General features: G+C 38.3%; 1 protein-coding gene across 2 annotated transcripts in view; it reads left to right on the top strand.

Annotated features, from left to right (window-relative positions):
• The window catches only part of tbkbp1 (TBK1 binding protein 1), a 44,457-nt gene extending 25,247 nt beyond the window's left edge, over positions 1-19,210 (top strand). For both annotated transcript variants that reach the window (XM_077200725.1, XM_077200724.1), the window contains 6 exons: positions 410-554; positions 3,903-4,102; positions 5,114-5,175; positions 9,322-9,437; positions 11,331-12,106; positions 16,789-19,210. In XM_077200725.1, the coding sequence (XP_077056840.1) occupies positions 410-554; positions 3,903-4,102; positions 5,114-5,175; positions 9,322-9,437; positions 11,331-12,106; positions 16,789-16,920 (1,431 nt within the window). In that variant the 3' untranslated portion in view covers positions 16,921-19,210. The remainder of the gene's footprint in view (positions 1-409; positions 555-3,902; positions 4,103-5,113; positions 5,176-9,321; positions 9,438-11,330; positions 12,107-16,788) is intronic.
• Positions 19,211-20,293: the final 1,083 nt, after the last annotated feature.

The raw sequence follows: 20,293 nt of genomic DNA, 5'->3' as shown, positions 1-20,293 counted from the left end.
CAATTCTCAGTTTTAAACATGGGTCTCAAATGGCTTCGAATGGATTGGGACCAAAAGAGTGAAGTTTTGAAAATTGCATGATGCAAGCTTTTGAGCATCTCTGCCGTACGCCTCTCTGAAACACTCAGCCAGCTATCAGCTGTTAGATGATCTACATGTCCTCATCTTTTATTGCTGAAAAAAAATTCCACATGAACGTGAATGTCGTGAGAATCTGCATGGTGAAAGTAATGGCTTCGTTGGCCTTGTCTATCTTTTGATCAGTCCCTCTTTGACCCTTGTTACTTTCTGTGCTTTTTCTGTTGGCGTTTCAGTTTTAATCTTTTATAATCTTTTACTTTTGTGCTCATCTTTGTCGCTTTCCCTCTCTTCTTTTCTCTTTCTTCTCTCACTCTTTCCTCGGTCTCAGACGTCTCTGGTGGAGAAACACGTTGAGCGGATTCACAGTCTAGAGTCGGCTCTGAGGCAGAGAGAAAGCTCTCTACATAAACTCAACACACAGCTACACAACAAAGACATGCAGTATCTGCAACTACACAGCCCTGACCCCCATAGTAAGTCTTGTTTTGTGTGTGTGCATACAGATGTTCGTTTAGAAATCACTCAGGGGTCTAGGACATGCGGATCTGTGATTAGAACGGATACTGTTGACTCGTTCACTCGTGCTATATTCACTACATAGTGAATGTCATATAGATCTCTACAAGTAAAGAGTGCATGAAAATGTGTGTATTCGTTCAGTACTGCACTTTGTATGGTCTAACGTCACATCTATTTCTAAACAAAAAACTGGCAAAATATTTAGTGATCTTTTAATGGTTTCTTAACCATTTTATTCACAAATCACTGGTCAGGAAATGAGCAAGAATTGCACAAATACTGTAGATAAAGTAACTTAAAATAGCCTTCTCTAACTTGCAGACAGCTTTTTACTGGAAGAAGAGTCAGTGTTGTTGGGATAGTTCACCCAAAAATAAAAATGTTGTCATCATTTACTCACCCTCAAGTTCTCCCAAATCTGTATGACTGACTTTCTTCTGTTGAACACAAAATAAGATAATTTGAAGATTGCTGGTAACCAGACAGTGGGCGGTAGCCACTGACTTCCATAGTAGGAAAAAAAATACTATGGAAGTCAATGGCTACCGTCAACTGTTTGATTACCAACATTCTTTAAAATATATTTTTGTTTGTGTTCAAAAGAAGAAAGAAACTCATACAGGTTTGGAACAACATCAGGGTGAGTAAACAATGGCAGAATTTTGCATTAAAAATTTTTCTATCCATTAAATGGCTTCAAACAAGTCAGTTGTTGAAAAATGTCTCCCAGTTCATTTGAGTTTAATGTGAGACCAAATATTCACTGTAGGGTTCAAAGGCCAAGGCCAAAACATGAGCCTGATGGAGCTTGGGTTCTCAAGCTCCTGGTTGCCTTTGCAGTGTAGACAGGAGCATAGTCTTGTTAAAAAAATAACATCTGATCCTCATTCCTCTTTAGATAACAACTTTTCATTTATGGGAACCAAGCCATTCTGCAAAATTATCCTGTATGCCAAATCATTAAATGCCTTTTCACAGTTAAGTAGCTCACCAATACCAGCAGCTTAAAAGGCTCCCCACACAATAACACCTCTCCCTCCATGCTTCATTTGGGTAGAGATGCATTTATTATTATATTTCTAACCAGATTTTTGAAGGCTCCACTCTGGAGCATCACCATGCCACTCGTGTTTCATTGTGATTCATCACGCCATACTCAATTACCATATTCTGCTGAAAACTTAATTCTGTATTTTGATGTTTTTCTGAGACCGCAATGACTTTTTTTAAGTAGTGCATTTGCTTAAATTGTGCAAATATCCTGACCAATATTTTGTGGTTAAGACAATAACAAGCTCGGTGTTTTGCCATTTATATATATTTGCTATTAGGTTTATATATCAGCATGTTAATTATTTGTCATTTTATGTTCCGGTTTCATTTGTATTCCACTTCAACAATTGTGTATTGGGTCTTTGAAGTGTCCCTTTTCATTATATATGCTTCACTATTTCTGTCCAGTTTTTCCAATCTAGCCTAATTTAGTTTTTTTTTCAAAGAGCCCCTCTCCGATGAAGGACTTCAAACAGATCAAGCATCGGTCCTCTTGTCCTTTTGGTCCTCTTTGTTTTTTCCCCTGAGGGCAGTGTTGTGTTGCATCTCTCTCCTTTTCCCTCATTTCCCTCATCCTTTCTCTCTTTCCTTTCCCTGTCTCTTTTTATTCGGATTGAGGCTCAGAAAAGACTTTCACAACAAAGAGACTATGTAACTAAATGGAAAGGACATACGTTTCCCCTGTGACCCCCTTTCAGGGATCTAAAACGTTTCAGTCAAAATCCAAGGCACTCAACAGGAGTCAAATCAAACTCAAGAATATTATGTATTTATGTAAATTGCACAACAGAGATGTTCTGTAACCTTGTCAGAAAATAATACAAGAATTATGTCAATTTCGTGTGCACTCATGAATAAAAATATTTCATGCAACTATGGAGAATAAAAGAATAAAAATCTATTTCACTGTGGTTTTGGGGTGAGATGTAGGCGTGCTGGGGTGTGTGTTTTCTGCTTGCTTATTGCTGAACTGTCACAATAGCTGCTGGCTCAAGGACTGCTTTTCTATGAGCTGCTGAATCACAGAACCCACGCCGGGGGTGAGGAGCAGGACGCTCTGACAGGAAATAGTTCAGTCTTGTATTCTCCATCTTAAAGGTTTCTCAGCTACATGGAGTAAAGGAGGCATGTAGGGTGACTTTAGGTTGTATTTCTGCCCTGTTAACAATGGTGCCCCTATAGCGCAACAACCAAACATCCTGTCCAGATAAGTTGCCGTCTTTTCCATTGGCTGATAGAGAAGAGCATTTCCCATTGCTTAGTGTGTAAACAAACACAAAAGGTACATCTGTTGGTCTCGCTTAAACCTGTTTTGAATGACAGATTAGGTCAGAGATAGATCTGATGCTGTCGGACAATTTGTCTGCAACATCACATGTTCTGAGGATGTTTCTTTTGAGGAACACCAGCAATATATAGATATTCATGAAACATTATACTTCACATTGTTGGTGATTTATTTAATTTCAGCCTTTGATGTGCCATCTATTTATTAAACTTCATACTTTAATAAATTAAAGTTTGAAAATCTCACATTGGCATTCTAATCATTCATATTGACAATATCTCTACATTGTACTGCATTCCCAGATAGCAATGGGGATTGCCAGGGGCCTCATCCTTGCTTCAATTCTGGCCCAGTTCTGGCTGGGTCCCCGGCCCGAAACCGGCTCACACACTGAAAACGGACACAAACAATTTCCTCTGGCCCAGATGTGGCCCACACCCTGTAAAATGACTCTTATTTATTGATATGGCCCAGGTCTGCTCCAGGCACTGTAGGATAGATCTGGCTGATTTGATCTTCTTTCTTACATTTAATTGCATACTGAATTGTGATTGGTCTGTCATGTGGATTGTGAAAGATCCTTTGTGAAAGGCTTTTTACAAATAAATTATTATTAATTTATATATTATTTAACTTATTTATTGCTATTTAACTTTTTATAGACATTTACACTTCAACAGAACTCAATTTACACAGAACTAAAGTATAAAAAACACAAGCTTATATTTACTTCTTTTTTCTGCCTTGCAAGCTTAGCTATTTCTTAGTTTTTTTTTTCTTTTTAAACAAGTTTTGTATTGCATAGGCTGTGTATGTTGACCTTCTTTTATATAATAACAAAATCTTTTTTAAGATTATATTACTATTTTACGGATTTTGCTACATATTCTCCTGTGTTCAGTTTTATTAATTGACACAATGTGTTTGGCTTATCTGATCATGATAACTGTCCCATCCCTAGTGCTAGACTGCCCCATGACCCTACAGAGCTCCCGAAGTCTGGACACCCTCTCTGACCTCAAATTACAGCGCCTGGAGGCGGAGCTAGAGGGGGCACGGCACGAGGCTCAGGGGGCGTGTCAGAGGGAGGAGGAGCTAAAGGCTGAATGTGAGAGACTACGGGAAGAGCTGAGAGAATTGCAAAGCAACCAGAGACAGAGGGTCAGTGACACGAACATGCTTAAATACATACGAACTACACATTGTCAGAATAGAGTTTTGACCAAAATCAAACTCTTAGGTAAAAGGTTCAATGGGGTTCTAAATAGAACCCTATAGGATTTTAGACTCAATTTTAAAATGCCATTTATACCAAAAAAGGTTCTATATAAAGAGAAATGTGAAGGGTCATGTGACACTGAAAACTATGCTGAAAATTCAGCTTTGCCATCTCAGGAATAAATTAAATTTTAAAATATAAAATATTAAAAAAAAAAATCACAATATTACTGTTTTAATCAAATAAATGCAGCCTTGGTGAGAACTTAAAAAAAAAGTATAACCCTTTACAAAAAGGTCTCAGCTGTTAACATTAGTTAATGTATTAACTAACATGACCTAACCATGAGCAATACATTGTTAAATGTTACTGTATTTGTTCATTTTTGTTAACTTTAGTTAATTAAAATACAGGTGTTCAATGTTTGTTCATGTTAGTTAATTAATGTTAACAAATACAACTTTTGATTTAAATAATGTACTACTAGTAAATTTTTAAATTAACTTGAACAACGATTAATACATGATGTAGAAGTGTAGTTCATTATTAGTTAATGTTAAGTAATGAAATAATCCTGCTGTCTAATCAACATCTTGATATGCCACACCTGTGAGGTGGATGGATTTTCCCGGCAAAGGAGAAGTGCTCACTAACACAGATTTAGACCGATTTGTGAACAATATTTGAGAGAAATGGGCCTTTTGTGTACATAGAAAAAGTCTTAGATCTTTGAGTTCAGCTCATGAAAAATGGGGGCAAAAACAAAACTGTTGCGTTTATAATTTTGTTCAGTATAGTTAACTAATGTTAACTAATGAAACCTTATTGTAAAGTGTTACTAAGAAATCTTGCCGACCCCAAACTTTTGAACTAGAGTGGTTCAAATATAGTTCAGATTGCACATAGGTAATATACAGAAAGTATAAAGCCTGACATGACTGTGTTTTGCACAGGAGGTGAGCTCCACGTGTGGACAGTGTGATGTGGAGTGGATAAAGAAAGTTGGAGATGAACAGTAAGTGTCTATTTCCTTGATTAAAAGACCACAGCTGCACATACTTTTTTTTTGTAGATTTTGCTGCAATTGCATGGCTAGTTTCCTCAAATGTGTGGGCCATGGATATATGCCAGTAGAGGGCAGTACAGCTATTGGCAAGCCTCCAGATCACTTTCACAATCACACAATAGTGGTCTAAAGTCTAACTGACGCTGAAAAGAATACAGGTGAACTGAAAGTAACCTGTGTTTAACTGAAATGGGGAGTCTTGGAAAGGAAGGTCCCAGTAATGCCTACATCTCTTTGCACCTCACAGTTTCATACTCTACTCCCCCTCTCTGTTTGAACTGCTGGTTCTTGTAAAAGCCGTGATTTAACAGAAAACGGCCAAAATCTTACTTGTAGTTACTCAGACATTCTTATGCTGGTAGTTTTTGATGTTTTGTCTTGTTTTTCAAACAATGTTCTGGTTTCTTTAATTGAAATTGCCATCCCTTAAAAAATGAATATATGTACATGTTATATGTTATTTTCTTAAGCAATGTACAAATCAAATTTTAGATTTTAATGGTAACTTTATTGATCTAGTAGTTAGTAATAAAAGTATTGAAAATGAAAATACATTTAGCTAATATTTATGCATTGCCAGCTAAATTTACTTATCTGCTACGGATTTAATAAAAAACTATCTTCAACTAACAGTTAAAATGTTCTTTAAGCATATGGCGCACTGCAAGGTGGTGTCCCAACATGCCACTTCATAAACCAGAGAGTGTCGCCTCATTGTATAGAAACTCTCAGTTAAACTGTTTTGTGTGTGTGTGTGTGTGTGTGTGTGTGTGTGTGTGTGTGTGTGTGTGTGTGTGTGTGTGTGTGTGTGTGTGTGTGTGTGTGTGTGTGCAGGCGTGCGAGCGTGTGTGTTCATTGAGATGTTTGGTTTGATATCAGATAGCAAAATTTAAAGCGCTTTATTTACCCAAAGAAACTGATTCGAATAGTTGAGATGGATGTTTTGCAACCATTTTTAATAATGCTCTTTGGTGTAAGGTCCTTATTTGTTCCTGATTGCATGGTATTAATCGTCTGCAGTGTGTGCTGTGCTGATTAAGTTATTTGGCTGCTTTATATTGAAGTGGTACTGAAAAATAGAAGATAAATAAATATAGCCAACATTTGTTAGCATCAAGATGAAGAATATTATAGATGCTAGTTTCATAACAAAGGTCAGACATCGCTCAAGCAGCCCACATACCCATCCCTCCCACACTAGTTCATCATCATCAATATTCATATAAAAAAGCTCAGATATACACGCACATGTACACATCCTCCCACTGTTTTTTATTTATGTATTTATTTATTTTACATTTTGTTATATTTTTTACTTAATAGTACTGCAGCTGCTCAACAAAAGGCAAGTCAAGTCACCTTTATTTATATAGTTCTTTTTACATACAGATTGTTTCAAAGCAGCTTTACAGAGATAACAGGAAAATAATGCAACAAAGTTTGTTTACAGAAGAAAATAGCGTCACAGTCCAGCTTAAGTAAGCTCAATGATGTTTCATTTTTGTTGTAAAAAAAAAAAAAATAATATAGTTCATTTATATATACAGTGTATATAGCCGCTCTGGAGAAAACCGTGATGTCACCGTTTAGCTCAGTTCAGCTCTCATATAATTGCAGGCAAATCAATAATGTAGTTGAATATAAAATGTAATATCCCCAACTAAGCAAGCCAAAAGCTAATGGCAAAAAAGGCGACAGTGGCAATGAACAAAATCAGGTGACAGAATGGAGAAAAAAAACCTTGGGAGAACCCAGGCTCAGTCGGGGGGCCAGTTCTCCTCTGGCCAATGAACGAACAATGTATGATTATGATTCAGGCAGCCTTATAAGTCAGAAGTCTGATTGAATAGGAACATTTAGAATATTTATTTGAGAAGCACTTTTTCATACTTCAAGGGTTGTGATTTTACCTTTACCTTTATATATATATATAATGTGTGTGTGTGTGTGTGTGTGTGTGTGTGTGTGTGTGTGTGTGTGTGTGTGTGTGTGTGTGTGTGTGTGTGTGTGTGTGTGTGTGTGTGTGTGTGTGTGTGTGTGTGTGTGTGTGTGTGTGTGTGTGTGTGTGTGAGTGTGTGTGAGCGAGCATGTGTGGAGGTGAGAAAAGAAGTGTTGCACATCATCTAAATCTGCTGTAAATATCTCTTTGATAGATAGTGTCTATCAAATGAGAATGACACTTGGACAGTTAAGTTGTTGCTCAGGCGTCTGTAATGATGGAAGAGAAAGGAAACTCATTACCGCTGAGTACCATGGATGCTCAAGAGCCCAGAGGCCCAAATGATGGACACAATGAGCAGAATGGTAAGAATATCCAATGCTATGGCTAATTGTCCAGCAACAGGGGAAAACTTTGCAGATCGTTGGTGGTGTGAGCTGGTTAGAACCGATTGGCCTGTGGTTTCTTTTGAGCTGTGGTCTATGAATACAAATTAAAGCTGAGTATCCAGTACATTGCCTATACTGAGGTCAGTTTGTTCTTTGGTATGAAGCAGTCTCAATATAAACAGATACAAGGCATGATTACGCAACTATGCTGCTGGATCTCTTTTATTCAGATATCGTTGGGCCATATGGTTATTTGTGTGTGTGTGGCGGGGGGTATTTAGATTCTTAGTCCTTCACTAACTGAGAGAGAAAATTGACTAGATGCGACTTTGTACCAGACCGCTTTGGCGACTCATTTGACTCATCTAATTAAAATGCAGTGAACTTCATGATTAGTATTGGCCCCTTCATGCATGTTTGACTCTCATCATTTTTTATTTCTTATTTAGTCATTATTATCATTTGCAATTAATTAAAATATGCATTATAGTAACTTTACATAGACAAAGTGGTAGTTGACCTTTAAAGCTTTTTGAAATTGTTTTCAATTTTGCAGTAATTAGATTAGCTCTTTTATATTTTGTATCATTAGAATGGTGCTGACTCGAAAAGTACAAGTAAATTTAACACTATGATGGTTACACATACTATATACTTCTCTGTGGTTCTCAAATTCATGCGAATGTAAGCAGGTTTAAAAAAGTGAGTGGTCGCATGTGCCCTCTGAAGCGTAAAAACTGAAATGTCTCTCCTGATATATCTGACACCATCTCAAAAGTGCTAAGTCTTTTTAGAATAAATCACCAGAGGTTTTTGTGAATTTGGTCTGCACAAAATCAGATAAAGTGCATCTGATGACAAGTTTCTGTTTCCTTGCATCAAAATTAGTTGGCATGTTTTACAATAAACTTACTTTTTGATGATTATCACAAATGTATCACTCATCTGGCTTATTGTGTATTTGAATAATTTATCTTTTGAGTAAAGATGTCAATACAGTATTTGATCATTTTTGTGAAATTAATCCATGAAAGGAAAGCAACAAGTTTGCAAGCTAAGATGAAATGTACAGTTGACCAGTCATTGCTGCAAAATAAACCTCCCGTAATTTATTTTATTCTATACAATACTGTTTATATGACTGTTTATCATATAAAAAAACAATTAGACATGAAAAATTGATTATGAGTTAAAGTTATTTTATAATGTGTGAAGAAGGAGACCGCAGAGTGCTACGAGAGACTACCACAGTTATGTAGGAAATCAGTTGGCAATTTTTGTGATGACAGGCTTTTTGAGAAATATTGTTGCCATGGTGAGTGACGGCGGCAGTGTCATATGATTAGAAACTACACTGTTTTCTTCTCTGGCCCAGTCATGCGTTATGTTCTTTCTGGTGGAGCGACACATATCACAGTTAAATAGTGTTACCAACTGTCATAAACATAATTGTCAACCATTGTTATGTGCTGAAGCTTATCACCTTATTATTGCTTTTATATGTCATTAGTGCTGCTGAGGAAGTACTGCTGATATTTTTTATTGACAGTTATATGTGCGGTTTTGATCCAGTGCAGTTCCATCTCAGCTGGTTGGCAGGCGGTCATAGCATGATATTAATTGCACTTGGTATATAATGTTTAGTTTTGCAATGTACAGTATGAGCCTAATTATAGCAAGAATATGGCAATGATGGTTAAACTTGGTGGTTTAATACTAAAACGGTTTCTTTTCTCATTCTCTCTTTTTCATCTGTTCTCTATACAGAGTCAATCTGGCTTTGGCCTATACTGAGCTAACAGAGGAGTTGGGCAAGTTACAGGCTCTGACCTCGAAACAGACCGAGATATTGCGGAAAGCCTCACAGGAGCCGGTTAGCCCAGGTATGAGGACAAGGCATCCAGATTATACAATCATTCAGAGATGTATAGATTTGAACTACTGTAATTATATTTTACACAGTCATGAACATACACTATTCGGCCAGAAGTACTTAGACACCGTCTAATTACCGGTTTGGCTATCTCATGTACAGTAGAAAGAGGTCCGTGACCATGAAATTAAACTGGCTTGATTAGGTACAAGATCCAAAAATTGGATAAAGCCTGTTTACATGGTTGCACAGAAGAAATCACTAATTTAATATATTCCCGTATGTGGCACCCACAGCACTCAATTAAGTCCTTTGGGATGATTTAAAACATCGACTGCCAACCTGACCTTACCGATGCTCAAACGTTTTGCCATGTAGTGTTAAGAAGATCTGATTTAGAGAATAATCATATTTTCATACTTTAATGAACCTCTTTTGCAATAGAACCAATTTGTCAACCTTGTCAAAATTCAGCACAGTGCTTTTTTTAGCACTGCATGCTTGTTTGCTCTTGCTGTATTCCACAAGGAATGTTTTTGCTGACGTCTTGATCGTCTCTCACATTGTGCGTCTCTTCTTTTGAGTTTGAGAACATAAACAACTCCCCCCTTATCTTTTTAGCACCTCTGCACTCAACCACACAACCCATTTGATATAGGAAACCAGACCAAAAAGCAGAAGCGGATGAGGAAAAAAAAACCTACTGATTCATAGATAGACGGACTGATTTTTCAAAATAGCTGACTGCAATCTCACGATTGCAGGAAGCTCAGTATTTGCGCGTTAGACTTATTATTGAGAGACAGATGCATCTTCTGTACAAGATCTTGTATGCCCCTTACTAGTCAGAAACTTGTGTAGAAGTAGCCAACCACAGGTGCTGGGGGTGAATGCACAGGAAAACAATATGAAAATATCTCAAAGAGGAAATGCGAGGGGAAAGAGCAAGTCATTACAGACATCTATCTGTCCATTAGGGACTGTTTTCTTTACACTGCCTTTCAAGATATTCTTCCGGTAGTAAAAGGAACCATGCTACTTTTGATTTAACCAGATATTCAAACTATTTCTTAATGAATTTTACCACATTATTTTCACAGAAACTTCATGTCATTTGCCCATATTTTAGTTTGTTGTTACGGAAAGTCACAATGTGACTTGCTCATTCTGACTATGTTAATGTTGTGTATTTAAATGTGATTCATCTTATATGTATAGGATGTGTCTGAGTGAGTTAGTTAACATGCTAAAAAAGTAATTAATTGTACATTAACTCTTCAGCTCGCACGGGTCATGTACTGTAGGTCACTCCTTGACATTATTGACTGTGCTTGAATTATTTTAAATGATCATATTTTTTCTATACTTTTATTGTTAAAAAACATTGTTAGTGCGTTGTTAGTTGCTGTGCCACATTTTCGTCAATAGTTTAAATTGAAATTGCTTAAATATCATCATGATGCATATTTTTTGTCTCGTCTTCATTATTGTTGATATTGGAGATTAAACGGAAGTAACAACAGATCTTTCCTGCTGTATCGTGACATACATCTGAGTGTAATGGATTGTCAAAAAAGAAAAAAATGTAGGACGGTGACTTATATTTATCAGTTGTTGATTGGGCGTCACACTCAATCATGGAGATAGATGAATGCCAACATGCAGAGGTGAGTTTAAGCAAAATAAAGGATTAGAAACGTCACCAGAGCGAAGTCTGTTGTTTGACCAGAGAGTTCAAGATTACGAGGTAAAAAAAATGTAGAAGTAAAACATAATAACATGGATTTAGAAAATAGTATGGTGACATTTAATTTCATGCTGACTTTAAGAAGTAATTTTGTTAATGTCTTACTGCTTACATTTAACCTATAGAGCTTTTTTCACTTTTGTGTTCATCTTCTAGTTCAGCGCCACTCTCCTGTCCCACACCAGAGGCATTCGCCCGTTCCGCAGCGGCATTCCCCCATCCAACAGCGTCACTCCCCCATCCAACAGCGCCACTCCCCTGTGCCCCAGCGGCGCTCCCCTATCCTGCAGCGTCTCTCTCCGGACATGCACCGTCGCTCACCTCTGCCTGACCTCAGCGACGGGCCCGCTTCCTATTCCTGCAGGCCCACTTCCCACCACCTGAGGGCCAGTTTCCAGGGAAGACGCAGTTACTCTGAAGTAGCCGATCCTTCGGCTTATCAACGGCCGCCACGGTTTACTCTGGACCCGGTGTCCACCCTGCCGAAGCCTCGACCTTATGTCGACAGCTACCACAAGCAGAAGCAGCAACAGCAGCAACAACAACAGCAACATGGAGGAAGCCAGCACATGTTAGTTCAAAGACAGGGCTCTCAGTCCGGCGATGGGGGATTGGCTGAATCTCCACGGCTGTCCAGGGAGCTGTCCTTCCACCACTCGGATGTGTCCCACTTGCATTTCGAGCCTCAGCCCAGCCCAACATCTCTGCATCCATCCCCACAGCCTCCGCAGTCCTCAGAGGATGAGGAGGAGTGGTCCTGCCCTCATCCCATCAGTCCACCGCGAACACTGGGGGTGTCGAGCCCCTCATCGAGCTCCAGAGGCCCCGCCTCTTGTTCCGCTTTCCCCATTCCTTCCCGTCCCAACACCCTAAGCTGCCACCCACCTGGATACCTGCATGCAGAGCACGCCCAGTCGTGGCCGTCCATCAACGTGAGTAGCAAATCAATGGGCAGAATAACCAACCTAGGGTCATTGGAAAAACATTTCTGCAAAATGATATTACATTGCTTCTTGCACATTTCGTGACGCATTGCAAGCGCAATTATGCAGGTGAGCTACTGAGTAAGTTTACTATGTCAAAAAAAGCCAGGCACATGGAGCTGGTTATGTTAAGCAAACATTAAAATGTATCAGTTTGCAAACCATGCACTATGGTAAAAGCCTTTTGAAGTCATAACACATTAGTGTGCAAAGTACAACGTGAAATTAATTGATATTAATTGATAATCTGCCCATGTAATCATAAATGTCTAAAAGTTGTTGGTGTTTTACTGCCACTACTGTTAAGTTGAGCTGGAAACTGTAGTTGTATCTATAGGTACGTTTTTTGGAGTTTAGGTGGAGAGGCACATTTTTCCAATGAGCCTATGTTGAGAATAAGGGTGAAATGTGAAAATTCTGCATCATTTGCGAAACCAAACTGAATTACAAATATGTTTTTAGACTGGATTCCTTCAATTTCGGCAGCATTCAGAATGCTTTAAAAAAACATTAAAATGAACTGAAAATATGTGTAATTTTTAAAGAAAAGGTTTGTTAAGACAAACTTTGAATGGTGGCTTGACAAAGCCATGTCTTAAAAGATTAGTTCACTCCAGAATTAAAATTTCCTGATTATTTACTCACCCCCATGTCATCCAATATGATCTTGTCTTTTTTTCTTCAGTCGAAAAGAAATTAAGGTTTTTGAGGAAAACATTCCAGGATTTTTCTCCATATAGTGGACTTCACTGGGGTCCAATGGGTTGAAGGTCCAAATTGCAGTTTTAATGCAGCTTCAGATGGCTCTACATGATAGGAATAAGGTTTTTTTTATATTTTTTTTTATAATAACCACTTAGGGAAAAGGAAATAGGGCTAAAATAAATACAGTACATTAGAAATACATACAGGTTAACAATTACATTAAATACAATTTAAAACACAACACAGTAGACAACACAAATTTTTTATTTAGAGAAGCAACTGCATGTGTCTGTGAACAAGGATGATATAATAGTTTTAAAAGATGAAATTGAAATTAGTGTATCTAGTTTTAGAATATTTTGCAAAGCGTTCCAGTCGCGAGAGGCAGCAGATTGAAAAGAAGCAAGACCAAAGGCAGAGTTAGTTTTGGGAATACATAATTGAAGACGAAGTGAGGACCGGGTGTTGTATGTGACAGGCTTTGGCTGCAGCAGATGACCTAAGTAAGGAGGTGAGCGGCCGAGAAGGGTCTTGTAAATGAAGGTGAACCAGTGAATTTTGCGGCGATTGTGAAGGGAGGGCCAGTTGACAGATGAATATAAAGCGCAGTGGTGTGTATTGAAAGGAGCATTTATGGCAAACCTGATAGCGGAATGGTAAAGAGTGTCAAGAGTTGATAGAGTGGACTTGCAAGCTACCCTGTATATAGTGTCTCCATAGTCTAACATGGGTAGAATTGTCATTTGAATAAGAGTAAGTTTGGCGCGAGTGGTGAAGGAAGAGCGGTGTTAAGTGTTAAGGAAACCAAGCTTGGCCTTGACCTTAGATTGCAGCTTTGATATGTGGATGGAGAAAGAAAGTGAAGTTTCCAACCAGATGCCCAAGTATTTATATGCAGTGACTTGGCCCCCTTGCAAGTTGTGATTTTAAGGGCCGGAGGAGGCGTAGTACCCTTACGGTAAAACCACATGGTTTTTGTTTTGAAGGTATTAAGAGTGAGTTTGAGTTGTGTAAAGCAGGGGTTTTCAAACTTTTTGTGTGTGTGGACCACTAGGCCCTATTTGTAATCAAGAATTTTCGCGGACTACCTCATTATACACATAATAAAATGTGTCCACACAGTCCTACCTGAATTAATCCACACCTCTAAATAGGCTTACTAGCACTAAAACTATAACTGGTCATCACAACAGGCTTGTTAAAAGAAAGTTTACTGCACACAACGGCTGCCACATATTTAATTTATTTATTTACTCAAGCGCCCGAGGGCATAATCAGGTTCATTTGAAGAACATGCTTCTTTCCATAGCAATGGAGTATGAAATCTATACAGTAATAAGAACACTTGGATATAGTCAACATTTCAAAACCTTTGGCGATTTTAGGGGATTATTAATCTTCAGAGTTTTACAAGTCCTCAAAAAGTTGGCTTGAGTTTGTCAAATTAACAGCATATCCGCAAAACATTTCAGAAACGCGAGATCAAGAAACTTACTGGAAATTAAAATAATAACAGGCAATATTCATTCCATTTATAAACATAATGGTCTCTTTTCTCTTCAGAGAACCTGTTGCTATCCACCGATCCATGTTGTGGTTCTAACGGCACTGAAAATTGAATGTCACGGCCGAGCGCCACTAGCCTATTTTAGTAATCACACAATAACTTGACAATTTAATTTAAATTTTATATCAATATAGGCCATACAAATTTCCTGGTGAAATGAAGGTAAAAAAACATTATTTTATATTTTATTTTGCCTTTCGACGGACCATCTGCAGTACCCACATGGACCACCAGTGGTCCGCGGACCACAGTTTGGGAATTGCTGGTGTAAAGGATTGCTGTAGTTGAAAAAAGCTATCTTGCAAGGTAGCTTGAACAGCATCAGGGGAGGAACCCGTGGCATAAAGGATTCTATCATCAGCATATAAGTGTATGAGTGAATTACCAACTGCATGGGGCACGTTATTAATATAAATTTGAGAAAAGTGTAGGGCCAAGGATGGAGCCATGGGGGACACCCCTGGTGACCGGTAGAAAATGGGAAAAAAGGTTTTCAAATCTTAGTCGTTGAACCCGGTGTGAAAGATAATTTAAGAACCAAACAAGTGAGTGATCAGTGACACCAATGCTGCTACGTCTGTGGATCAGTGTGTTGTGGTCCACGGAGTCAAAAGCTTTTGCAAGGTCAATAAATATAGCAGCGCAGTGTTGTTTGATATCTAACGCGAATGTAATGTCATTGAGCACTTTAGCGGTAGCTGTAACACAACCATACATTGATCGGAAGCCAGACTGTGCCCCGGAGAAGATACCGTTCACATTAAGATGATTGATTAGTTGTTTATTAACAAGTTTGTCCTTAATTTTAGACACACAAGGCAAGATGGAGATTGGCCTGTAATTGTTGAAGTCAGCCTGATCACGTCCTTATACAGAGGAAGCACAACCACTTCTTTCCAAGCAGGTGGAATCTCGGCTGTATGGAAGGATAGATTAATGAGGTCTGTCAGAGGAGCCGCAATAACCGGGGCAGCAATTTTAATGAAAAAAGCGGCAAGACCATCTGATCCAGCCACTTTATTGGGGTCCTAAGCGGTCAATTCCTTCAGGACTTCCCCCACTAAAACAGGCCGGATGGAAAAACTGTGAGGAGGTGCTAAAAGGCTGCAGGTATTAGAGACTGCAGGGGCTTGTCAAATGCTTGTCTTCCACTATCTCTGCGATGCACGTCCACGACTTTATGCATTACGTAGTCATGTTGGAAAGGTCACACGTAGGCGGAAGTACCTTCCCTGTGTTTACAAAGCAAATGTGCAAAAACTAAGTCAAACACCCTTTACAAAAAAAAAAAAGTTAAAGTTACCCTTTAAACAACGATGTCAGATGAGTTTGAGGATGGAGGAGAAAATGAAATAGAGTTTTCCGTACTTCCACCTACATCACACGTGTCCTTTCGCTAGATAACCCATATTCCTCGCCTGGGATCGTGTAGAGCCCTTTAAAGCTGCAATTTGGACCTTTTAACCAGTTCGCTCTTTCTGAAGAAAGAAAGACATGAACATCTTGGATGACGTGGGGTTGAGTAAATTATAAGAAAAGTTTCATTCTGGAGTGAACTAATCCTTTAAAGTTTGAAATGTCACCGAAATTTGTTTTCTACTTTACATACACTTTTAATTATCAAAAACTGATTTCCCAGAATGCCATTGTTTTGTCAAATTTCTGTAATTTAGGAAAATACTTTTCCTGTAATTCCGATTCAACTTCCTGTGGGGTGTGGCCAATTAAATTTAAAGGGTAACTAACCCCCTGGTCAGAGCCTGACTCCACCCACTGGCAATATTTGAAAAAGGCTTGGAAAGTGGGCAGAGCCCAGCGGAGGGGGGCGTGTACCTGAGACGCATCTCTTTGTATGGAACCGGCCTACGTCACCAACAACCGCTGCGTCACGAACCAGCGCAACCACCTATAGGAAAATTCAACTGCAGTAGCCACCGTTCAACCTGAATAGGGCAGCACTCAGACGTTTTTAACCATATATTGTAGAATTAAAACACTTTAAACCCAAATGTCAAAAAATTTACTGGAATCAATTAACAGCATTTATGAAGCTCCATTCTTACAGATCATTAACTAAAAAAAGTTGTTTTAGTGTTTAGTTACCCTTTAAATTAGAACTTATGATGTTGCTCTGTCTGGCTGCTCTAATAAACACTGAAATGTCTTGAAAGTAGCACAGAGAAACAGTGTTGACCCATTTCAGGGAAATCAATCTTTACTTTGTGCCAGTCAATCTGGGAAAGATGTTGTTTATTCAATGTAACATTGAATAAAATACACATTTCACCTTTATTGTATCAGTTTTAATGGTGGATTTTAAACATTATGGCTGTCAAACATATCACTGTGCCCTTTACAGCTGTGGATGGAGACCGAGGAGGAGGGTGACGTCAGGAGCTGCCCGTTGTGCCAGCTAATCTTCCCTGTTGGTTACCCTGATGATGCCTTGATCAAGCACATTGACTCACACCTGGAGAACAGCAAGATCTGACACCCACAGCCACTCCATGACCTTCCATTGTTCCGCAGTTACATTCATTCTTTGCTCCTGGCATTTTTAGCTGGGTGCCTTCAGACAGAATGTAGGCGATGCACCTGTGGCCAGTCTCGCAATTTGTTAAGTGAAACGGAGATCATGATAACCTACACAGCTCCGATATGTAGTGAATGGCTCATATCTCTATATATCTCGCTTCGTTTTAACACAAATTTCTTGAAATTGGTAACTTTCAATTTTGAAAATTGTCAGCAATTACATACACCAAACCAAACTCACTCTCCAAAAAAACATATTGCATTATTAAGGCTCTGATTTCAGCTTATAGCTACTGTTCCCATGATTATTTGCATTATTTACACTTCGATATGGTCACAGAATGTACTTTGTGTGCCATATTTAGGTGAACTGAGAAGATATTATGGAGCTATACAGGATGAGTATGAGGGAATATTAGACACATGGCCAATGGTTGCATCATTTGATTTTCAGCACTTTATATGCACTTAATATCCAGTTTACCTTTACCAATATTACTAACACTAAGGCAAAAAAGTAAAACCTTACAGATATAATTTATTTTTTAATACTCCAGGGCTTCGCCCATATATATATCTTAGTTTGGCAGGACTTCCCTTTAACAAAACTAGATTATTTGTAATTATCTGTAAATTCACAATCGCATCTATTTTGTTTGTCTTCCAGGGTGTCCGGCTGTATAAAAAGGGAAGATTTTTTTCTTCCCTGTAAGATATTCTTAAAAAATGTCCTCTCATAATATACATAATGATTGCAGCTCTGTACACACAGTTTTAGCCAACCATTGACAAAACACTAGTTACTGTTGTTTCTCAAGACAGAAATACTGTGATTTCTGTAGGATGGTTTTTGATCTTTTTGATGTAAATTATTTCAGAAAAATTGCTTTGACAAAATAATATATTCTTCTGATCACATCACAGAGCGTGATCAGTTTTATCCGTTTTTTTATGTATTGTAAATGTTTACCTGTATTTAAAGCCAATTATATGTATTAACCTGTAAATTCAGCTATATAATATAGATATGCATTTTGCAAGCTCTGATAAGAGCAAATGGATTGCTAAAGATTAAAATAAAACCATTGAAACTGCTAATTAAAGTTTTGCATTGTAATCCAAACGATGAAGCCACCCAGTTGAATTTGCTAACTATCTTACTTTTCCCTATTCCTCCAGGTGTACCTACTTTGTTTTTAAAAGACTTCTTTATTGCTACTTTCCCTGATTCTGCTGACTTTGTGAAATCGAGGGCACTGGATATGCTACTAACCCAAATACAGAGGAACTAAAATGGGAAAGTGGCACAAAGAAGTCATCGCTGGTGCACACATACGAAATTACAAAGCCAAATATAGCGATGAGCAAAATGAGAAGCTGTACGCTGTCTGTCAAAAACCTTGGTGGAGGAGGTTTCATCCAATTGGCCGACTAATTTTATGTAGTAATATTCTGGAAAATACCGTCCCAGATGTTGTAAATATGAATCGTCTATGATGTCACCATTACCTATTCCATGAAAGACCAACAGACAGGTGTTGATAAACTGAAATACCATCAATACAACCAAAGACACAGCCGTGCTTGTTTTTCTTTTTTTTTCACATGATAACCACTTCAGCATATTACATTAAAATACGTTGCAAAACTGGAACATGTGGAAAAACATTTTTTAATGGGTAATGTGCAGATGTGGAAAGTCACAGCTAAAGTGTAAAGAGAATCCATTTCTGCATAATCACACACAAGTTTCCATGTCTTGCAACCTTGTCCACAAACATGCAGTGTAAATGCAAAGTAAAACTTCGGCCACTATTCACAAAGATTCGCTCAGGAGTTATTTAAAGAGCTGTTGCTGTTTCCTTGCACCTCAAAAACAGTGTTTTTTCATGCAAAGGCAAATTAGCCTAAATGCTTTTCTGGATGCTCAAAGTAAATGGTCTCTTTTTTGCCCTGTAGTTTGGTGTGTGACTTTTTTGTGATATTCTTAAATAACTCAGGGGATAAAACTTTGTGAATATGGCTCCTTGACCATACAGGACTAATCTCCACATGGACAACGTGACAACTCGTCAAACGTATTAAAGAGCTAAGAGGACAATAATGGGGTAGAGATATTTTGTCATAGCAACAAGGTTCTGTAATAAAAGAGGGGGGGGGGGGGGGAAAGAACATTGAAAATGAATGCATATTGTGTCAAAAATTCTTCTGTAAATACTATAAAAATAAACTGGAACATGCACTGATTGGGTGTCATTTTTTGTTTTGTTTTTAAAAATAGGATTACACCAGATTTTTATATTTAATTTAAAGTACATTATAATCATGTTTACATCTATCCTCATGACAATATTGGGAATATCATAACCCATTAGAGTAATTCGTTTTCACAAATGAACGGAGACAATTTACACACAATTTAGTGTAAATGTTTTAGTTGAAAAATGTGCTTATGCTTTTTTTTTAATAATGTTGATTGGTTGCATATTTTGTTTATGCAATGACATTAAAACACATACATGTATATACTGTATACCAATGAGCCAAAACATTTGAATATCGAGCAAATTTTGTCGATAATCTCCTGACAAGGCAAATATTGAGGTCTGGGTAGATCAGATGGTAAGAAAACAATCAGTTCTCATAATCAACGTGTTTGATGCAGGAGAAATGGACAGAAATAAAAATCTGAGCGACTTTGACTAGGACCAAATTGTTATGGCAAGGCGACTGGGTCAGAGTATCTCTGAAATGGCAAGGCTTGTGTTATTGTAGACGATTGTACTCATGGAGGCCGAAAGGAGAGGAAAAAGCGGTGTACTTCTTATGCTTTTCAAACAAAGAAACATTATAAAAGCCAGAAGTCAAGTACATGGTCAAAAAGAAAATGTTGCCTCCCAAAGCTGCTAGTGCATCTGTTTGGTGTGAGAGTGGGTGAGCGTCCCTCACTGTCTTTCCATTCAGCCATCTAAAATCTGTACAAATACGAAGGTCACCATTCTTTTTCTGTACTAAAACTAGCGGAGATGCATATTCACTCTGAGACTTCCTTATAATGACTTTAACTTCCATCTCATTCAAAGCAGTGCGCGGCTTATCATAGTGGTTGGGGGCCACACATCGATAAGGGAGCCGAAAAGCCTTCTAGTCCATCAAGAGGATTTTGTGGACAAAGTAGGTGAGGAACCGAGGTGAGGAGACATCCGTGCCGAGGGTCCCCTCGTTCAGGGAATAGAACAACTGGTAGTGAGACGTGGCGGACGGACGATCTGTGGCCGGGAGATGGGTGGGAGCAGAAGCGGTTGGCAGGGGCAGGATGTGTCGGATAG

Source organism: Siphateles boraxobius, unplaced genomic scaffold, assembly GCF_051911475.1.
Source record: "Siphateles boraxobius isolate OS27281-9 unplaced genomic scaffold, OSU_SipBor_1 46, whole genome shotgun sequence".
Lineage (NCBI taxonomy): Eukaryota > Metazoa > Chordata > Actinopteri > Cypriniformes > Leuciscidae > Siphateles > Siphateles boraxobius.
This window is presented reverse-complemented; position numbering and strand designations above follow the sequence as displayed.